At 46.6% G+C, this 18,980-nt stretch overlaps 1 protein-coding gene across 1 annotated transcript in view; it reads right to left on the reverse strand.

The window, feature by feature from the left end:
• Window positions 1-18,980, reverse strand: part of PHACTR3 (phosphatase and actin regulator 3) — a 100,844-nt gene that overhangs the window by 57,248 nt on the left and 24,616 nt on the right. Inside the window, exon 6 of the mRNA XM_049650527.1 lies at window positions 18,158-18,405. Within this exon, the coding sequence (XP_049506484.1) occupies window positions 18,158-18,405 (248 nt within the window). The remainder of the gene's footprint in view (window positions 1-18,157; window positions 18,406-18,980) is intronic.

The following is an 18,980-nucleotide window of genomic DNA, read 5'->3' on the forward strand; positions in this document are numbered from 1 at the left end:
CCATGGGCCGTGCCTCCCTCCACCTCTTCCCCCACCAGAGGTCCCACCCACTGCCATCGTGGTTGGGGCAGATCTGGTGCCTGGATGGCACCTGCTATGTGTCAGGGACGTTAAATAAAGGGATCCAGGATGCCTGCTGTTACAGGTACATGGGCATCAGGATCTGGGGCTCAGACAAACGTTCCTTGTTCTCAAGCGAGGAGGAGCAAGGACGACACGTGATGGCGGCCACCACGGGAGCCCTGCAGGTGGTCACAGGTGACGGCTCGTCAGCCTCCCGGCAACCTGACCAGGGAGGCCCAGCTGTCTCCGTAAAGGAGGCTACGGCCTGGGGGTCCTCCCCCCCTCCCCCCCGACCCGGTCAGGGACAGGTGCCACCGGAGGCCTTCTTGTGGCTTTTCTGCCCGGGGCAAACAGCCCTCGGCCTGTCCTACCAGGGGCCCACCTGGCAACTGTCTATTCTCCGTGTCCTCGTTCCAGCCTACAACCACGTCCGATGACACAACTGTTCAATTTCACTTCCCAACGGAGAACAGACATGCCTGCTTGGCTGCAGGGACTTTGACACTCTTTTTAAACTAATGAACTGGTTGAGGGAACGAGGAACAAATCAACTATGGAATATCCACAAAATCGGAGGCGAAATTCATTCAGATCCTGGGCACAGTGGCACTCAGGCCCTCCCCTGTTCCTCTCCGCTCAACGGGCGACGACGGGAACAGGGATGGTTATTACTGCAACACCACTCACCCAGCATGATGAGCCAGGACTCCACTGGGTGAACTGATCCTTTTAACCATCAGAATAACCCTCTCATCAACCCCATTTTACAGATGCTGTAGCTGAGGCACAGAGAGGTTAAGGAAATTAACCAAGGTCACACAGCTAGAAAGGGATACATTGAGACAGGTGGAGTGGTTGCAGAAATCTGTCTGTGCACTCAGTAAACCCCGAGACAAAGGCGCATCTGAACACACAGTCAGCCCTCAATCACGAAATTCCCGATGCTTCAGATTGAATGTTTGTGATGTTGTAGGGAGTGGGGCCTTTGGGAGGTGCTTAGATCACGAGGGTACAGCTCCTTATAAAAGAGACACTAGGGGCACCTGGGGGGCTCGGTCGGTTAAGCGTCCAACTTCAGCTCAGGTCAGGATCTCAAAGTTCGTGAGTTCGAGCCCCGTGTCGGGCTCTGTGCTGACAGCTCGGAGCCTGGAACCTGCTTCAGATTCTGTCTCTCCTTCTCTCTCTGCCCCTCCCCTGCTAACACTCTGTCTCTCTCTCTCAAAAATAAACATTAAAAAAAAAAAGGCACTAGACTGCTCCCCCCTGTCCCTTCAGCATGTGAGGACACAGCACGAAGATGGCCACCTGCTAAGCAGGAAGTGGGCCCTCACTGGACTTTAGATCTGCTGGCACCTTGACCTCAGACTCTCAGAATAAGGGTGAGAAACACAGGTCCTGCTGCTTCGGCCCCTCAGTCTACGGTATCTTGTCACAGCAGCCTGGACTACGACACCCCACACGGGTGAAGTGGGGGGACCCGCTCCATCAGAACGCGGAACACGGCCAGGATGCACCTGTGTGTCCTGTCTCTGTAGGCTGGCTGCGGTGAGTATCTGGGGCAGAGACCGTGTGCACCAGAGGACACGTGGGTCAGGCCGCGGACAAAGGTCTGGGACCCTCTGCCCTCCCACACCGGTGACCCTGTCTCCCACAGCCCCGCTTGCTGGGAAGCCCCTCTGCCCCTTGCTCCCCCTCCCCCCACTCACCGAGCACCTGTCGTGTGTGTGTCATCCACTGGGATGGTGCAGGGAGAGTGGCACAAACTAGACAGATGGGGTCCCTGAGTTCAGGCCAGGAGAAAAGATAAAAAGCAAACTTCTTGGCCGGTTTGAAACTTGAATCTTGGGGTGGCAACAGTGTAAAAACTGTTGCTTGTAGAATTCACCTCCAAGCGAGGAAAATCTGCTTTCCGGGTCTGCATATAAGGAGCCCAGAAGTCACCACCCTGTTCTAACACTGAGTAAAAAGCTGAACAGACTGGAAATTGTTACTTCCTCTTGGATCCACAAGAGAAGGAAGACACGGGAAGTCTCTGCCCCAAGACTGGAGACGGGTGAACACAGAGCAGAGACTCCCCAGCAGCAGCCTCCACGGGAACCAGCGCCAGGGGCGGGGGGATGCGGGGGGAGGGGGGCGCGGGGAACCTGAACTACGACTGGGGACTTGCTGGGGGCTCAGGTGGACGAGTCGGAGATTAAAAGCTACAGATCCAGTCCTAGAGGCCCCCGCGATGCTGTGCATTTTACCACCGGGAGTTCGACCAGGTTCCCACACTGAATGTCTGAAAAGGAATCCCCTTCTGCTTCCTTCCATCAGGGGAGCGGGGAGCAACCGTTCCGAAATACCCCAGACCACTCTGTTCTCCTTCACAAGGTCTCCCTCCAGGGAAACCAGTTAACTGCAGTCTAACCTGCTGGGGTATCATCAGAGCCTAACAGACCTGGTGGAAGGGAAACCCCCAACTCCAGCCCCAAGAGCCATCCTGTCCCACCTAAGTTGGAGAATAAAACTGAGAAACACTTGTGAGGGTCACAGCCCAGAGGCATGGCTCCCTGAAATACTGAGACCCTGTCACAGGCTATAGACACCTGCCTCACCCCCACACTGTTGAAGCGCAATTTAAGGCAGTTCCTTCCACCCAGGACATCACGTCCAGATATCAGGAAAATCTTACAAGGCATACCGAAAGGCAAAAATCACAATTTGGAGAGACAGAACAGCCAAACCAGGCACGGCAGGGATGTTAGCATCACCAGACCAGGAATTGAAAACAACCCTGATTAACATGCTGAGGGTGATGACAGAAAAAGTAGACAGTTTTCAAGAACAGATGAACAAGAGCAGAGATGGAAATCCCAAGAAAGAACCCAGAAGAAATTCTAGAGATCACAAACACCGTGACAGAAACGAAGAACGCCTTTGACGAGCTCATTAGTAGAGTGGACCCAGCTAAGGAAATAATCACTGAGCTTGAGGACATCTCAACCGAAACTTTAAAAACTGAAAAGCAGAGAAAAAAAAACCCTAAAAGAGAACGAGAGAACAGAATGTCGAAGGATTGAGGAACAACTACGAAGGATGTAGCATTCACGTAACGGGAATATCAGAAGGAAAAGAACAGAAGAAATACTTGAAACGATAATGTCAGAGAATTTCTTCAAATTAATGTCAGACACCATACCACAGATCCAGGAATCTCAGAGAATGGCAAGCAGGATATATGCCAAGAAGAAAAAGAAAAAGAAAAAGAAAAAACCCAACAACTACACTTTGGCATAACATCTTCAAACCACAGAAAATCAAAAATAAAGAAAAAGCATTCTGTAGGAAGCCAGAAGAAAAAACATCTCCAGAAACACAAAGAAAAGAATTACATCTAACTCCCCAGAAGCCACACAAGTAAGAAGAAAGCAAAATGAAATATTTAACATGTTTAGAGAAAAAACCCCACCATCCTAGAATTCTGTACCCTGAGAAATTATTCTTCAAAATGGAGAAACACACACTTACTAAGATCAAAAAAATGGAGGGAATTTGTTGCCTGCTGACCTGCCTTGCAAGAGATGTTAAAAGAAGGTTTTTTTTAGAGAAGGAAAACAATGTAGAGTAGAAACTTGGATCTGCATAAAGGGAGCGCATCAAAGAGGAAATAAGTAAAGGTGAAAGAAAAGCTTTTATTTTTCTTATCCTTTATCTAACAGATAACAGCTTGTTCAAAGTGATAGAAAATGTATTTAATTACTTATGCTTATGTAAATATCATACAAAATATATTCGTACACTTGTGCATATCTTATGTGTACATATGGGCTTATATGTGATGAAATGAATGACAGCAATGACACAAAGGATAGAGGAAGGAATCAGGATGATCTCATCACTATGAGGTACTCATGTTACCTGTGAAGTCATCTAGTGTTATTTAAAAGTGAACTTGGCTTATATGTTATTATATACAATCTATAAACTCAAGGACAACCATGAAAAAAAAGTATAACTGATACATAAAGAAAGGAGAGACAATGAAATTATACCAAATGCTGAATAAAATAAAACCCACAAAAGGTAAGGATCACTGGGAAGATGGCAGAGTAGGAGGACGCTAAGTTTACCTTGTCCCACGGATACGACTAGATAATACTTGGGTCGGCATAAGTAATCCAGAAAGCCCGAAGACTCTGGCAGAACAAACTCCACCACTAAATGTGGAGAAGAGGCCGCATCAATGGAGCTAGGAACTAACTGGACCACAGGACTGTATGTGGGAGGGAGGAACCCACAAGTGTGGAGAAGGGAAACAGACAATCACGCCAGGGAGCCTGTGTAGGGAAGACGATTCCCCATGATATTTGGCTTTGAAAACCAGAAGGATCGGATTTCTTGAGTTCTTAAAACCAGCAGGACTTAAAACCTGTAATTTTGAAAATCAGCAGGCAAGAGGAAACTGAGTCCCAGCCCTTAAAGAGCACCACAGACAGTCTGCAGAGATACAGTGGACTGTAGAGGTAGAAGCAGCAGTTTGAAAAGCTCCTGGGTCACAATGGAGGGAGTGTTAGTTACTCATTTCAGGGCGTGTTCTGGAAGGACAGAGATTGTAGGGAGACTCCTCTAGGAGCCAAGGAGCTGCCAGGAGCTGTCTCCTTCCCCATCCCCCAGCATAAATACACGGCCGCCCGCGGGAACCAGCACGGCACTAACACCCACTTCCTAACTTATTTACCCCTGCCCTGCCCCTGCCATGCTTCAGCGGATCTGCCCCCTCTAGCTAGGCCTGCCTCAGTCCCAGTACTGCAAGTCCCCTCCTCCAGAGGACCAAAGCAAACCTTGCTAACACTACGTCTCACCCCACTCGCTTTGTGGATCGTCCCCTCCAACAGGCTCCTGGCTGGAGCCCATCAAAAGGGGTGCCACAAGCCCGGCAGTGTGCAAACAGCCCCCGACAGGGACCAGGGCCACTTGCTGTCCTCAGGAAGAGGGACACCAGTCGGACTGCAGCCCCAGCAGTGGGCAGACATCCAGTCTGATTGCAGGCCCTGCCCACTAACGGAAGCATCTCGGGGACAACACAGATGCTACTGCATCTCTGGCAAACCCCTGGTCTGACTCAACTCAAGCTCAAGGAGGCCCCAGGCCCACTAACAACATGGCGACCGAACACCGCCCACGACATGCAAAGAGAATCATTGCAGACAACAGGACTGAAGGAAAAAGTGGCTCGGCCACAACAGTAGGGTGCCTGCAACACACATGGGAGACACCCTGAAGCGTCAGGTTCTGGCGAACAGGGGACACGGCACTGCAGGCCGCGCTTCATAAGGCCTGGGCCTCTGCTTCCTAAGGCCACAACGTTCAAGAGAAGGAGACGACGTGCACCTCACTAAAAGGAGAAATAGAGTTAGACAAAATGAAGACACAGAGGAATTCTCCCAAATGAAAAAACAAGACAAAACCACAGCAAGAGACCTAACCAACATGGAGATAAGGGATATGCCTGATAGACTATTTCAAGTAATGATCATAAAGATACACACTGACCTTGAGAAAAGAGTAGAGGATTTGAGACCCTTAACAAAGAGATTTTTTTAAAAGAGGACCAATCAGAGATGAAGAACACAATAAATAAAATTAAAAATATATTAGATGGAATAAATAGCAGGCTAAGGGAAGCAGAAGAATGACTCAGTGGCCTGGAAGACAGAGTAATGGAAAGTAATCAAGTTGAGTAGGTGAAAGAAAAAAAAACATGCCAAATGAGAACAGACTCTGGAAACTCAAGAACACTATCAATAATAATAACATTCACATTACAGAGATTTCTGAAGAAGAGAGAGAAAAGGGGGCAGAAAATTTATTTGAGGAGTAATAGCTGAAAACTTCCAGAATCTGGGGAAGGAAACAGACATCTGGATCTAGGAGGCAAAGAGATCCCCCCAAAAATTCAACCCAAGGAGGACTATGCCAAGACACACAGCAATTAAAATGACAAAAAGTAATGAGAGAGAATTTTTAAGCAACAAGAGAAAAGAAGACAATTACATACAAGGGGAAACTCCACAAGGCTAACAGCGGATTTTTCAGCAGAAACTTTGCAGGCCAGAAGGGAGTGGCATGCTCTATTCAAAATGCAGAAAGGGGGGCACCTGGGTGGCTCAGTCAGTTAAGCGTCTGACTTTAGCTCAGGTCATGATCTAACGGTCTGTGAGTTCAAGCCCCGCATTGGACTCTGTGCTGATGGGTCAAGAGCCTGGAGCCTGCTTCTGATTCTGGGTCTCCTCCTGTTTCTATCCCTCCCATGCTCATGCTCTGTCTCTCTCTCTCTCTTGGTCTCTCAATAGTAAATAAACATTAAAAAATGCAGAAAGGGAATAATTTGCAGCCATGAATATCCAGCAAGGCTATCATTCAGAATAGGAGAGGTAAAGTAAAAAACAAAGGTTTAAGGAATTCATCACTACTAAGCCAGCCCTACGAGAAATGTTAAAGGGGACTCTTGGAGTAGAAAAGAAAGACCGTAAGTAAGAGTACGTAAAGTAGGAAGCACAAAAGTAGTAAAAATGTCTACAAATCAGTCAAGGGACTCATAAAAGGATGTAAAGTATGATACCATATACTTAAGTCACGGCAGGGAAAGGAGTAAAGAATAGGTTCACATGTAAGTGACCATCAGCTTACTACAGACTGCTATATGCATAAGATATTATATTCAAACCTAAGGGTAACCACAAATCAAAAACCAGTAACTGATATGCAAAGAATAAAGAGAAAGGAATCCAAGTACATCACTAAAGAGAGCAAAATAACCATGAGAGAAGACAGCAAGAAAGGAACAGAGAAGAAGTATAAAAACACTGATAAAACAAGTAACAAAATGGCAATAAATACATCCTATCAATAATTACGTTGAATGTAAATGAACTAAATGCTCCGATCAAAAGACATTGAGTGACAGAATGGATTAAAAAAATAAATAAGACCCATTGATATGGTGCCTACAAGACACTCATTTCAGACCTAAAACATATGCATATTGCCAGTAAAGAGATGGAGAAACATTTATCATGCAAATGGATGTGTTAAGAAAGCTGGGATAGCAATACTTACATCAGACAAAACAGACTTTAAAACAAAGACTGTAACAAGAGACAGACACTATCTAATCAAAAAGGGAACAACATGGGCGGTGGGGGGTGCCTGGGTGGCTCAGTGGGTTGAGCGTCAGGCTCCGGCTCAGATCGTGATCTCGTGTGGTTTGTGAGTTCGAGCCCCTTGTCAGGCTCTGTGCTGACAGCTCAGAGCCTGGAGCCTGTTTCAGATTCTGTGTCTCCCTCTCTCTCTGTTCCTCCCCCGCTCATGCTCTGTCTCTCTCTCTCTCAAAAATAAACATTAAAAAAGAAATTAAAAAAAAAAAAAGGGAACAACACGACAAGAAGACATAACAATTGTAAATATTTATGCACCCAGCATAGAAGCACCCAGATACATAAAACAGTTAATAACAAACACAAAGGAAGTAATTGATAGTAACACAATAATAGTATGGGACTTTACTACCCCACTGACATAAACGGACAGATAATCCAAACAGAAAATCAATAAGGAAACAATGGCATTGAATAACACTCTGGATCAGTTGGATTTAACAGATACATTCAGAACATTCCAACCTAAAACCATGGGATACACATTATTTTCAAGTGCGCATGGGACGTTCTCCAGATAGATCATATATTAGGCCAAACAAATTCACAACAAAGTCTCAATAAATTCAAAATGATCAAAGTCATACCACGCATCTTTTCTGACCACAACACTATGAAACTAGAAATCAACCACAAGAAAAACTCTGGAAAGGGCACAAATGCATGGAAGGTTAAATAACATGCTGCTAAGCGACAAATAGGTCAACCAAGAAAGCAAAGAGGAAATCAAAAAATACATGGAGACAAATGAAAATGAAAACACAATGTTCCAAAATCTTTGAGATGGAGCAAAAGCTGTCCTAAGAGGAAAGTATATAGCAATACAGGGCTACCTCAAGAAGCAACAAAAATCTCAAACAACATAATCTTACACCTATCAGAGCTAGGAAGAACAAAACCCCAAACCAGTAAAAGGAAGAAAATAATAAAGATTATAACAGAAATAAATGATATAGAAATTAAAACACACACACACACACACACACACACACACACACACACACACACTATATAACCAATCAGTGAAACCAGGAGCTGGTTCTATGAAAAGATCAATGAAATTGATAAACATCTAACGAGACTCATAAAAAAAAAGACTAGAAGAGAATATTTAAGTTGGACAATCTAGAAGAAATGGATAAATTCCTAGAAGCATATAAGCTCCCAAAACTGAAGCAGGAAGAAAAAGAAAATTTGAACAGACCAATTATCAGCAATGAAATTGAATCAGTAATCAAAAAACCCCCAACAAACAAAAGTCCAGGACCAGATGGCTTCACAGGTGAATTCCAAATGTTTAAAGAAGAGTTAATACCTATTTTTCTCAAACTATTCCAGAAATAGAAGAGGAAGGAAAACTTCCAAGTTCATTCTATGAGGCCAGCATTACCCTTATACCAAAACCAGAAAAAGACACTACCAAAAAAAAGATATTGGCACTATAGGCCAATATCTCTGATGGACATGGATGCAAAAATTCTCGGGGCGCTCGGGTGGCTCACTGGGTTAAGTGTCCGACTTCAACTTAGGTCATGATCTCACAGTTTGTGGGTTCGAGCCCTGCGTCGGGCCCTGTGCTGACAGCTCGGAGCCTGGAGGCTGCTTCAGGTTCTGTGTCTTCCTCTTTCTCTGCCCCTTCCCCACTTACACTCTGTCCCTCTCTCTCTCTAAAATAAATAAACACTAAAATAATTTTAAAAATCCTCAACAAAATATTACCAAACAGAAGCCAACAATACTTTAAAAAATCATTCACTACGTCAAGTAGGATTTATCCCAGGGTTGCAGCGGTGGTTCAATATTCACAAATCAACAAATAGGGTACATCACATCAACAAATGATAAAAATGGCATGATCATTTCAATAGATGCAGAAAAAGCATTTGACAAAGTACAACATCCTGAGGGAACATACCTCCACGTAATAAAGGCCCCATATGGAAAACCACAATGAACATCATACTCAATGGGGGGAACCTGGGAGATTTGTCCCTAAGGTCAGAAGGCAAGGATGTTCCACTCTCACCACTTGATTCAACATAGCACTGGAAGTCCACCCACAGCAATCAGACAACAAAAATAAAAAGCATCCAAGTTGGTAAGGAAGAAGGAAAACTTTCACTACTTGCAGATAACATGATACTAGACAGAGGAAACCCTAAAGACTCCACAAAAAAACCTACTAGAACTGATATGAGAATTCAGTAAGATTGTAGGACAGATGCACAAATCAATGTGGAGAAATCCATTGCATTTCTATACACTGATAATGAAGCGGCAGAAAGAAGTATTAGGAAAACAATCCCATTTACAATTGCACCAAAGATAACAAAGCACCTAGAAATGAACTTAACCAAGGAGGTGAAAGACCTATGCTCTGAAAACCATAAAGCACTGATGAAGGAAATTGAGGATCACACAAATGGAAAGATATCCCATGCTCATGGACCGGAAGACATATTGTTAATATGTCCATACTACCCAAAGCAGTACAAACTTAATGCAATCCCTATCCAAATGCCACCAGGATTTTTCACAGAACTAGAACAAACGGTCCTAAAATGTGTATGGAAACACAAGACTCCGCATAGCCAAAGCTATCTTGAAAAAGAAAAACAAAGCTGGAGGTACCACGACTCCAGATTTCAAGATATGTGACAAAGCTGTAGGAATCAAAGGAGTATGGGACTAGCACAAAGACAGACACACGAATCAGTAGAACAGAATAGAAAACCTGGAAATGAACCCGTGATTATATGGTAGGAGGAAAGAATATACAATGCAAAAAAAAAGAGTCTCTTCAAATGCTGGGAAAATTGGGCAGCGACAGGCAAAAGAATGAAACTGGACCACTTTCCTACACCATACACAAAAAGGAACTTAAAATGGATTAAAGACCTATGGGGCACCTGGCTGGCTCAGTTGGTTGGGCGTCCAGCTTCAGTTCATGTCATGGTCTCATGGTTCGTGAGTTCCAGCTGTGCTGACAGCTCAGAGCCTGGAGCCTTCTTCGGATTCAGTGTCTCCCTCTCTGCCCTTCCCCCACTCATGTTCTGTCTCTGTCTCTCAAAAATGAACAAATGTTAAAAAGTACAAATAAAAAAAATGGATTAAAGACCTAAATGTGAGACTGAAACCATAAAAATCCTAGAAAAGAACACAGGCAGTAACTTCTTTGACATCAGCCATAGCAACTTCTTACGAGATAGGTCTCCTGAGGCAAGGGAAACAAAAGCAAAAATAAACTATTGGAACTTCATCAAAATAAAAGCTTCTGCACAGCAAAGGAAACAATCAACAAAAGTAAAAGATATGCTACCAAATGGGAGAAGATATTTGCAAATGACATATAAAGGATTAGTATCCAAAATGTATTATATACTTATACAACCCAACACCGAAAAAAAAAAAAAAAAGCCAACCAATTCAATTAAAAAATAGATAGAAAGCATGAAAAGATATTTCTCCAAAAAAAACCATACAGATGGCAAATGGACACACGAAAAGATGCTCAATACCAGTCATCATCAGGGAAATGCAAATCAAAACGACAATGAGATATCACTTCATAACTGTCAGAATGGCTAAAATAAAAAAAACACAAAAGCGGCAATTGTTGGCGAGGATGTGGAGAAAAAGGAACCCTTGGGCACTCTTGGTGGGAATGCAAACTGGTGCAGCCTCTGCGGAAAGCAGTATGGAGGTTCCTCAAAAAATTAAAAATAGAACTACCCTACGACCCAGCAATTGCACTACTACGCATTTACCCAAAGAATACAAAAACTTCACATTCGAAAGGATAATGCACCAATACGTTTATAGCAGCATTACTGACAATTGCCAAATTATGGAAGCAGCCCAAGTGCCCATTGATAGATGAATGGATAAAGATGATGTGGGGTGTGTGTGTGTGTGTGTGTGTGTGTTTATGTGTGTGTATACACACACAATGAATATTTTTCAGCCATCATAGAGAACGAAATCTTGCCATTTGCAACAAAATGGATGAAGCTACAGGGTATAATGCTAAGTGGAATAAGTCAGAGAAAGACCAATACCATATGATTTCACTCATAGGTGGAATTTAAGAAACAAAATAAATGAACAAAGGAACAAAAGAGACAAACCAAGAAACAGACTCTTAACGATAGAGAACAAACTGATGGTTACCAGAGGGGAGGTGGGTGGGGGGTGGGGGAAATAAGTGATGGGAATTACAGAGGGCACTTGTGATGAGCACCGGGTGATGCATGGAAGCGTTGAACCACTATGTTGTACAACTGAAACTAACATGTAACACTGTGCGTTAACTATACTGGAATTAAAATGAAATAAAAGCACAAAAGGTAGTATAGAAGAACAAAGCACAAGGGCAATAAATAGAAAACAGAAACATATATGGTAGATATTAACCCAACTTTATCAATAATCACTTTGACTGTCGTGGCCTAAATATACCAATTAAAAGACAGAGATTGTTAGAGTGGATCAAAAAATAAGACCCGATTCTATGTTGTCTAAAGAAACTACTTTGGATATAAAGACAAATCGAGATTAAGAATAATGGATGGAGAGAAATATGCCATGCTAACCCTAACCTAGAGGAAGCAGGCGTTTCAGACAGAGCAGACCTCAAAGCAAGAAAGGCTGTCAGGGATAGGAAGGGCATTCCATATGATAAACGGGTCATTTCTTTTAATACTCTTTTTTTTGAAATTTGTTAATGTTTGTTTATTTTTAAGAGAGAGAGAGAGAGAAACAGTGAGTAGGGGAGGAGCAGAGAGAGAGGGAGACACAGAATCTGAAGCAGGCTCCAGGCTCCGAGCTGTCAGCACAGAGCCCGACTTGGGGCTCGAACTCAGGAACCGCAAGATCATGAGCTGAGCTGAAGTCTGACGCTTAACCAACTGAGTCACACAGGCGCCCCAAAAGGGGTCAATTCTCAACACGTAACAGTTCTTAACAACTACACGCCCAACAACAGCATGTCAAACTTCGTGAGACAAAAACAGAACCGTAAGGAGGCACAGACGAACATATGATCATAACTGAGACTCCAACACCCCTCTCGGAAGCAGGCAGATCCAGGAACGGAAAATCATCAAGGACATGGTTGAACTCCACAGCACAGTCGACCAACTGTGTATAAGTGACACCCATAGACTACCTCACCCAACAAGAGCAGGGTATACGTTGTTCTCCAGCTCATGAGGGACATTCACCAAGACAACAGCACATTCTGGCCCATAAAACACACCCTCAACAAATACAGAAGAATACAAATCATATAATGTCTGCTCTCAGACCACAATGCAGTTAAACCAGTAATCGGTTACAGAAAGGCAACCGGAAAACCTCAGTTCCCATGGAGGTTTAACAGCACACTTTGAAACAACGCATGGGCCAAAGAAGAAAGGTCAAGAGTAATTTTAAAATATTTTGAACTAAGTGAAAATGAAAACACAGCTTTTCAAAATTTGTCAGATGGAGTAAAAGCAGTGCTTAGAGGAAAATTTATAGCACTGAATGCATGGATTGGAAATGAAGAAAGAGCTAAAATCGATACCCTAATGTCCACGTTAGGAAACTAGAAAAAGATGAGCAAATTAAATCCAGAGTAAGCAGACGGATAGAAATAAGAATTACAGCAGAAATCAGTGAGAGTCAAAACAGCAAATCAATAGAGAAAAATCAATGAAACCAAAGCTGGTTCCTTGAAAAGGTCAATAAAATTGATCGGCCTCCAGCCAAGATACCTAAGAAAAAAAGACAGAGGCCACAAAATTGCTCATATCAGGAATGAAAGAAGGGGCAGCTGTATGGACCCCCTGGACATTAAAAGAATAAAGAAATACTATGGACAACTCCATCCCCACGAACTGCATGGCCTACATGAAACGGGACCAATTCCTGGAAAGACACAATCTGTTCAAAATCACAAGAACAAATAGATGATCTGAACAGGCTTATTTTTATTTTTTTAAAGCTTATTTTTAATTATTTTGAGAAAGAGACAGAGAGCAAGCAGAGGAGGTGCAGAGGAGGAGACAGAATCTCAGGCAGGCTCTATGCTGTCAGCTCAGAGCCCGATGCGGGGCTTGAACTCACGAACCGGGAGATCGTGACCTGAGCTGAAGTCAAGAGCCAGACACTTAACCGACCGAGCCACCCAGGTGCCCCTGCACAGGCTATATTTATTAAAGAAATTGAGTCAATAATTAATAACCTTCCAAACAGAGAGCGCCAGGCCGAGATGGGTTCACTGGTGAATTCTACTGGATTTATAAAGAAGGTATTATGCCAATTCCCTATAATCTCTTGCAGAGAACAGAAGCAGAGGACAGGAGGCTAACTCATTCTATGAGGCCAGCATTACCCTAAAACCAAAACCAGACAAAGATATTACAAGAGAAAAACCACGATGAACCAGGACGTCTCATGAACACAGGTGTACAAATCCTCAACAACATATTAGGAACAATTATTTAAATTGTTAGCTATTAGGGGCGCCTGGGTGGCTCAGTCGGTTGGACGGCCGACTTCGGCTCAGGTCATGATCTCGCGGTCCGTGAGTTTGAGCCCTGCGTCGGGCTCTGTGCTGACAGCTCAGAGCCTGGAGCCTGTTTCAGATTCTGTGTCTCCCTCTCTCTGACCCTCCCCCGTTCATGCTCTGTCTCTCTCTCAAAAAAATAAATAAACGTTAAAAAAAAAATTAAAAAATAAAAATAGTTAGCTATTAAATATGTTAAATTTAAATGAAACATTAGAATTCTATGTTCATCTTAAATAGCAAATTAGCTAGAAGTGGACAGCCCACGCAGAAAAATGAATCTCGATACATACCATGCGACATTCACTAAATGAATCACAGACCTAAATGTAGAACTCCAAAGTATAAAACTTGGAGGATAATGTGCGAAAACCCAAGTGAGCTTGAGTATGACAAGGTCTTTTCAGATACACTGCCCAACGCATGATCCATGACAGTTAATGGACAAGCTAGACTCCATTAAAATTAAAAACTTGTGCTCTATGAAAGACAATGTCAAGAGAATAAGACAAGCCACAGACTGGGAGAAAATATTTTCAAAGGTTACATCTGAGAAAGGACTGCCATCCAAAATATAAAGAAACCCTTAAAACCCAATAGTAAGAAAAGAAACAACCCGATTAAGAAACGATGGGTCCAAAACCTTGCCACCTCACCCAAGGAGATGCACAGAGAGCAAGTAAGCGTATGGAAAGTTGCTTCACAGCGTCGGTCATCAGGGAGACGCAAGTCAAAACGACGAGACAGCATGACAACCTCTTAGAGCGGCCCAGATCTGGAACCCTGGCGACACCCGATGCTGTGGTGAAGACGTGATACAGCTGGACCTCTCGTTCATTGCTGCTGGCAATGCAACGCAACATGGCGCGGCGCCTTGGGAACACAGTTTGGCGGGTTCTTACAAATCGAAACATAGTCTTACCATACTGATCTAGCAACATCACTCATGGGTATTCACCCAAAGGAGGTGAAAGCTTATGTCCACACACACAAAATCGCACGTGGACTTTTGTAGCAGCTTAATTCATAATTGCCAAAACTTGGAAGGAACCAAGATGTCCTTCAGTAGGTGAGCGGGTCAACTGGGGCCCACCCAGACAACGGAATATTACTTAGCACTGAAAAGAAATGAGCTATCAAGCCATGAAGAGACACGGAGGAAACTTGGATGCACGGTACTACGAGAAAGAAGCCAGCCTGAAGAAGCTACACACCACAGGATTCCAACTCTATGACATTCTTGAAAGGTTCAACCACGGAGATAATAAAACGATCCATGGTTGTGGGGGTGGGGGGGGGGGGGGGGAGAGTGGAACAGGTGGAGCACAGGGGATTTGGGGAGCAGCGAAAATTCTCTGAATGACAGTATCATGATAGACACCAGTCACTGCACATTTGTCTAGATGCCCAGAGCGCACGACATCGGGAGTGAACACTTAGGGTGACGAGGGGTCAACGTCGGTTTATCTGTCGTAATAAACGTACCAGTCTGGTGAGTGAGGCTGGTCACGGGGAGGCGGGGCGGGGGTGGTGGTGGGGGAAGGGGGTTGGAGGAGGCACATGGAAGTCTCTGTAACTTTCTCCTAATTTTCTTGTGACCCTAAAGCTGCTCTTAAAAAATTAAATCTTAAGAATTCACCTTGGACAAACCGGAGAATGTTCTCGGTGCCCCGTTTTCACCCAGCACCAACTGCGCACAGCTGTGAGGGGTGCCCCTGTGTGCACACCGCAGTCTGGCAGGAGGCACGAGGTAGAAACACACGGTCTGTTGCGCCCCTTTCTGTGCTGACCACGACAATGAAGTTGCCCTGCGCGCAAGTCCAACCGTCAGACTCAGGACAAGAGACATTTTTCTCTACAGCTCAGTCAAGCAGGACGGTCTTTCCGTCTTCCAGCTGATTCACAAGGCAACCTGCCTTGGGTGGGGTCACCACCAGCTCTGGAAATGAAACTCTGGTGCCACCTTATTAGAGAATTCGGGTTGACCCATCCTGGGACTGTTCACGTGAGACGGGACGATGCCTCCAAGGTTCCGTCAACAGTACGCTAAATAGATAGGTAACATTGCGGGGTTTTTGTGGCCAATAATTGGTGAATCTACTGCTTTGCTGTTTTTCTGCCTCAGCACCACAGGGACTGAAAAATAACCTACCAGCCTTGGGCGCAGGGCTTGAACCCGGGAGAAGCAAGTAAAAGCCACTGCTGTCCTATCGAGCAAAGCAAAATACTTTCATGGGTCTTTCCTACGATAACATTCTCCCTAAAAGTAACATTTCTAGGCTTTGTCTAGAACCGAAATAGGTTCTTTTCCCCCCTCCAAGTACTTCGGCTGAGAGGTTCATAACTTTGAGGGAACTACGGACACACGTAAGAATGTGTAAAAGCAAAGAACCCATTCTCCAGACTGGTTCCCAGGCTTCAGGAGCCCTGGACTCTCCTGGAGATGAGCACCCAGAGGCTGAATTTGCAGAAGACCGGGGTCTCCAGATATGCCTGATGGCGCGCGTAACAAGCCCAGCCCACAACAGGATGTTCTTGGGGTTGAACGTGAGGCCTCGACCGTGAGGCGGGAACTCGGGTGCCCGCGGAGGAGGGGACAGAGGACGGGGTTGCTCTGCTCAGGGTCTGCAAATGCAGTACGCGCATCACGTTCCCCAGGAAGCTGGGCAGCGAGCCTGCGCGCGTTAGCAACAGCAGGGTTTCTGGAGTGAATTCTACCCCCCCTGCTCCCGTCAGACCACAGTCAAGCGCTGCTCGCTTGAGGACACATTTTGAGGCACACGTGACAAGAGGTGCAAGTTTGGCCCATGCCCCAGGAGAAACCCCGGGAGAAACAGCTAACTGCCCACGCGACAGCGCAGCTGACGACGAGGGCTCCCCAGGCTGGTACCTGTTCATACGTGACAGGCACCCTCCCCTTGAGCCCCCTGATGGCCTGGCTCCACTGACATCTAGTGTGCACTTGGCACCCCCAGATTGCAAACACAGCACGAGCTACTGGACGAAGCCCTTGACCTCATGGGGTCTATGCTCTGGGAGGGGGGGCGCGTAAGCCAAGTCAGGGGGACACGGAGCCACGGGGAAGGTCAGGTGGAGCAAGGGGCTGGCAGAGCTGTGGTGGGGAGAGGCTCACTTGTGTGCCCAGGGCCAGCTTCCAGGAGGAGGTGGGGTTTTGAACCCAGAGGAGCTACACACACAACCCCCGTGCAGAGGCCAGGAGGATGCTGTGGTTGGCAGATGGTCGGTGCGTGTGAAGAACAGCGAGGGCCCGTGGCCGCGTCCAAGGGAGTTCAGGGAGAGGAAGAGCCCAGGGGTGACAGGGACAGGCAGGGACACAGGGCCCGGGGAGGACACGGCCAGACCTGGGGTCTGCTCCAAGGAGGAGTCCAGAGGACCCGTGACCACCTTGCCTGCTTGGCAGGTGCCACTTCAAGAGAGCGTCAGGGTGGGTCCGGGCCACAGGGAGGGCAGAGGCGCTGTTTTCAGGGACGGACAACAGGCCAGGTTTGGGGGCCAAGATCAAGAGCTCAGACCTGAAGATCTAAGGCTGGAGACACCCACGAGACCCTCTGGTGGACACACGGAGTCGACACAGCAATGTCTCGGACCTCAGGGGACCCAACGGCCTTGCAGACAGTATATAAAGCCATTCATCCATCAGCTGCTCTCTCACTCCTTCCGACCAGGCACCGTGCGGACAAGGGCGTACCACTGTGTGATACTGACCCTCCTCCAAGTAGTGGGCACCCAGCACGGCCCCCAGGGCCCGCAGGTGACCCTCCCTGCTCCTCCTGGTCCCGGCCTGCACATCCTCTGCCCCATCGGGGCGGCCGCGATGCGCTGCCTCCCTGAGCCTGTGTCCTCAGGGTAAGACACAGCAGTCACTCTGGCTCCGACGCCTGTCATCTCAAGGCCCGTGACCCTGTGTTTCCACACAAGCAGGTGTGGTCACACGTGTGCCACGTCCGGGATGGCCGCTGGGCCCCATCCCCTTCCCCCTCCCCCTTCCACCTCATTTCGCTTTCCTGGTAGCATTTTTTACTATATTTCCAAGCACCGGACCTCCGAGCACCGCCTGTACGACTTTCTGCCGTGTGTTCCCAAGCAGCGACGCTCTCAAAGCCGAGCCTCTTTTACGTGTTTACAAAAACACGAAAATCAATACGCAGTTACCAAAATAATAGAGGCTCGGTCTGCGTCTCCTACTCCCAGCCCAGGGCCTGTCCGCACACACCCCTGCTCATCCTCAGAGGCGTGTCTCCCTTCCTTCGCCCCCACCCCTCCTCCGCGCCAGGGGCAGAAGCGTCTGGTCAGCATGGCCCCAGCGACCCCCCCCTCCCCTCACCAGAGATGATGGAGTCGTTCAGAGCCTCTTCATCCTGATACACCAGCAGGTCGTCCTTGAGTTCGGAATTCACGATCAAGTTCTCCTTGTTCTCCTCCGAGCCCTTGGCTGCCGTCCGCTTGCTCTCCGAGACGCCGTCAAAGCTCCAAGCCTCCTCCCTCTCCTTGCCCCGCTCCATGCTGGACGTTCTCGACAGGCGGACGTCCACCCGCTTCTTCGGGGACGCTTTACTGTCCCGTCCTGGAAAACTGAAGCGGAAGACAGTTTGGGTTATACGCTGTCCGCTTCGTCCGAGGACCCAGCATATCGACTTGGGGGCTTCCGATAATATTGCAAATTCCCCAAGTACGTGCAGTGTCCAGCTTCTGATCTGAATGCACAGGGCACGCAGCCCCAGATGGCACACAGGCTTTGCGTCCAGGCACATGGCTGTCCTGAACAGCATACACACGCCCATGATGAAGCCTGACATGCTTAGTACGTTCGGGGCCAGGACTTCCCGAGAAAGGATGTGTGCAGCGTTTCTGCCAAACCACACGTGCGTCCCATTCCCTATCTGCTTTGCCCTCCGTCCACTTCTCCTTCACAGCCTGCCCACAGACACAGGAAATGAAAACTAAATGTGCAAGCTTCAGGAACAGGCTTACCTGTACTCTTGCCTAACAAAAACTCAAAGCCTGCAGAGGCCAGGACGGCTACTCCTCCTCCACGGCACTCCCTAACCTGGATCCTCCCGGGGAAATGCAGGGGCTTTGTGGTCAGGCTCCCACGGTGTCCAGCCCCTGAATGTCCTCTCCTGGAGTGTGGTACCCAAGATCAGAGC

This window comes from Panthera uncia, assembly GCF_023721935.1.
Source record: "Panthera uncia isolate 11264 chromosome A3 unlocalized genomic scaffold, Puncia_PCG_1.0 HiC_scaffold_11, whole genome shotgun sequence".
NCBI classification, from domain to species: Eukaryota; Metazoa; Chordata; class Mammalia; order Carnivora; family Felidae; genus Panthera; species Panthera uncia.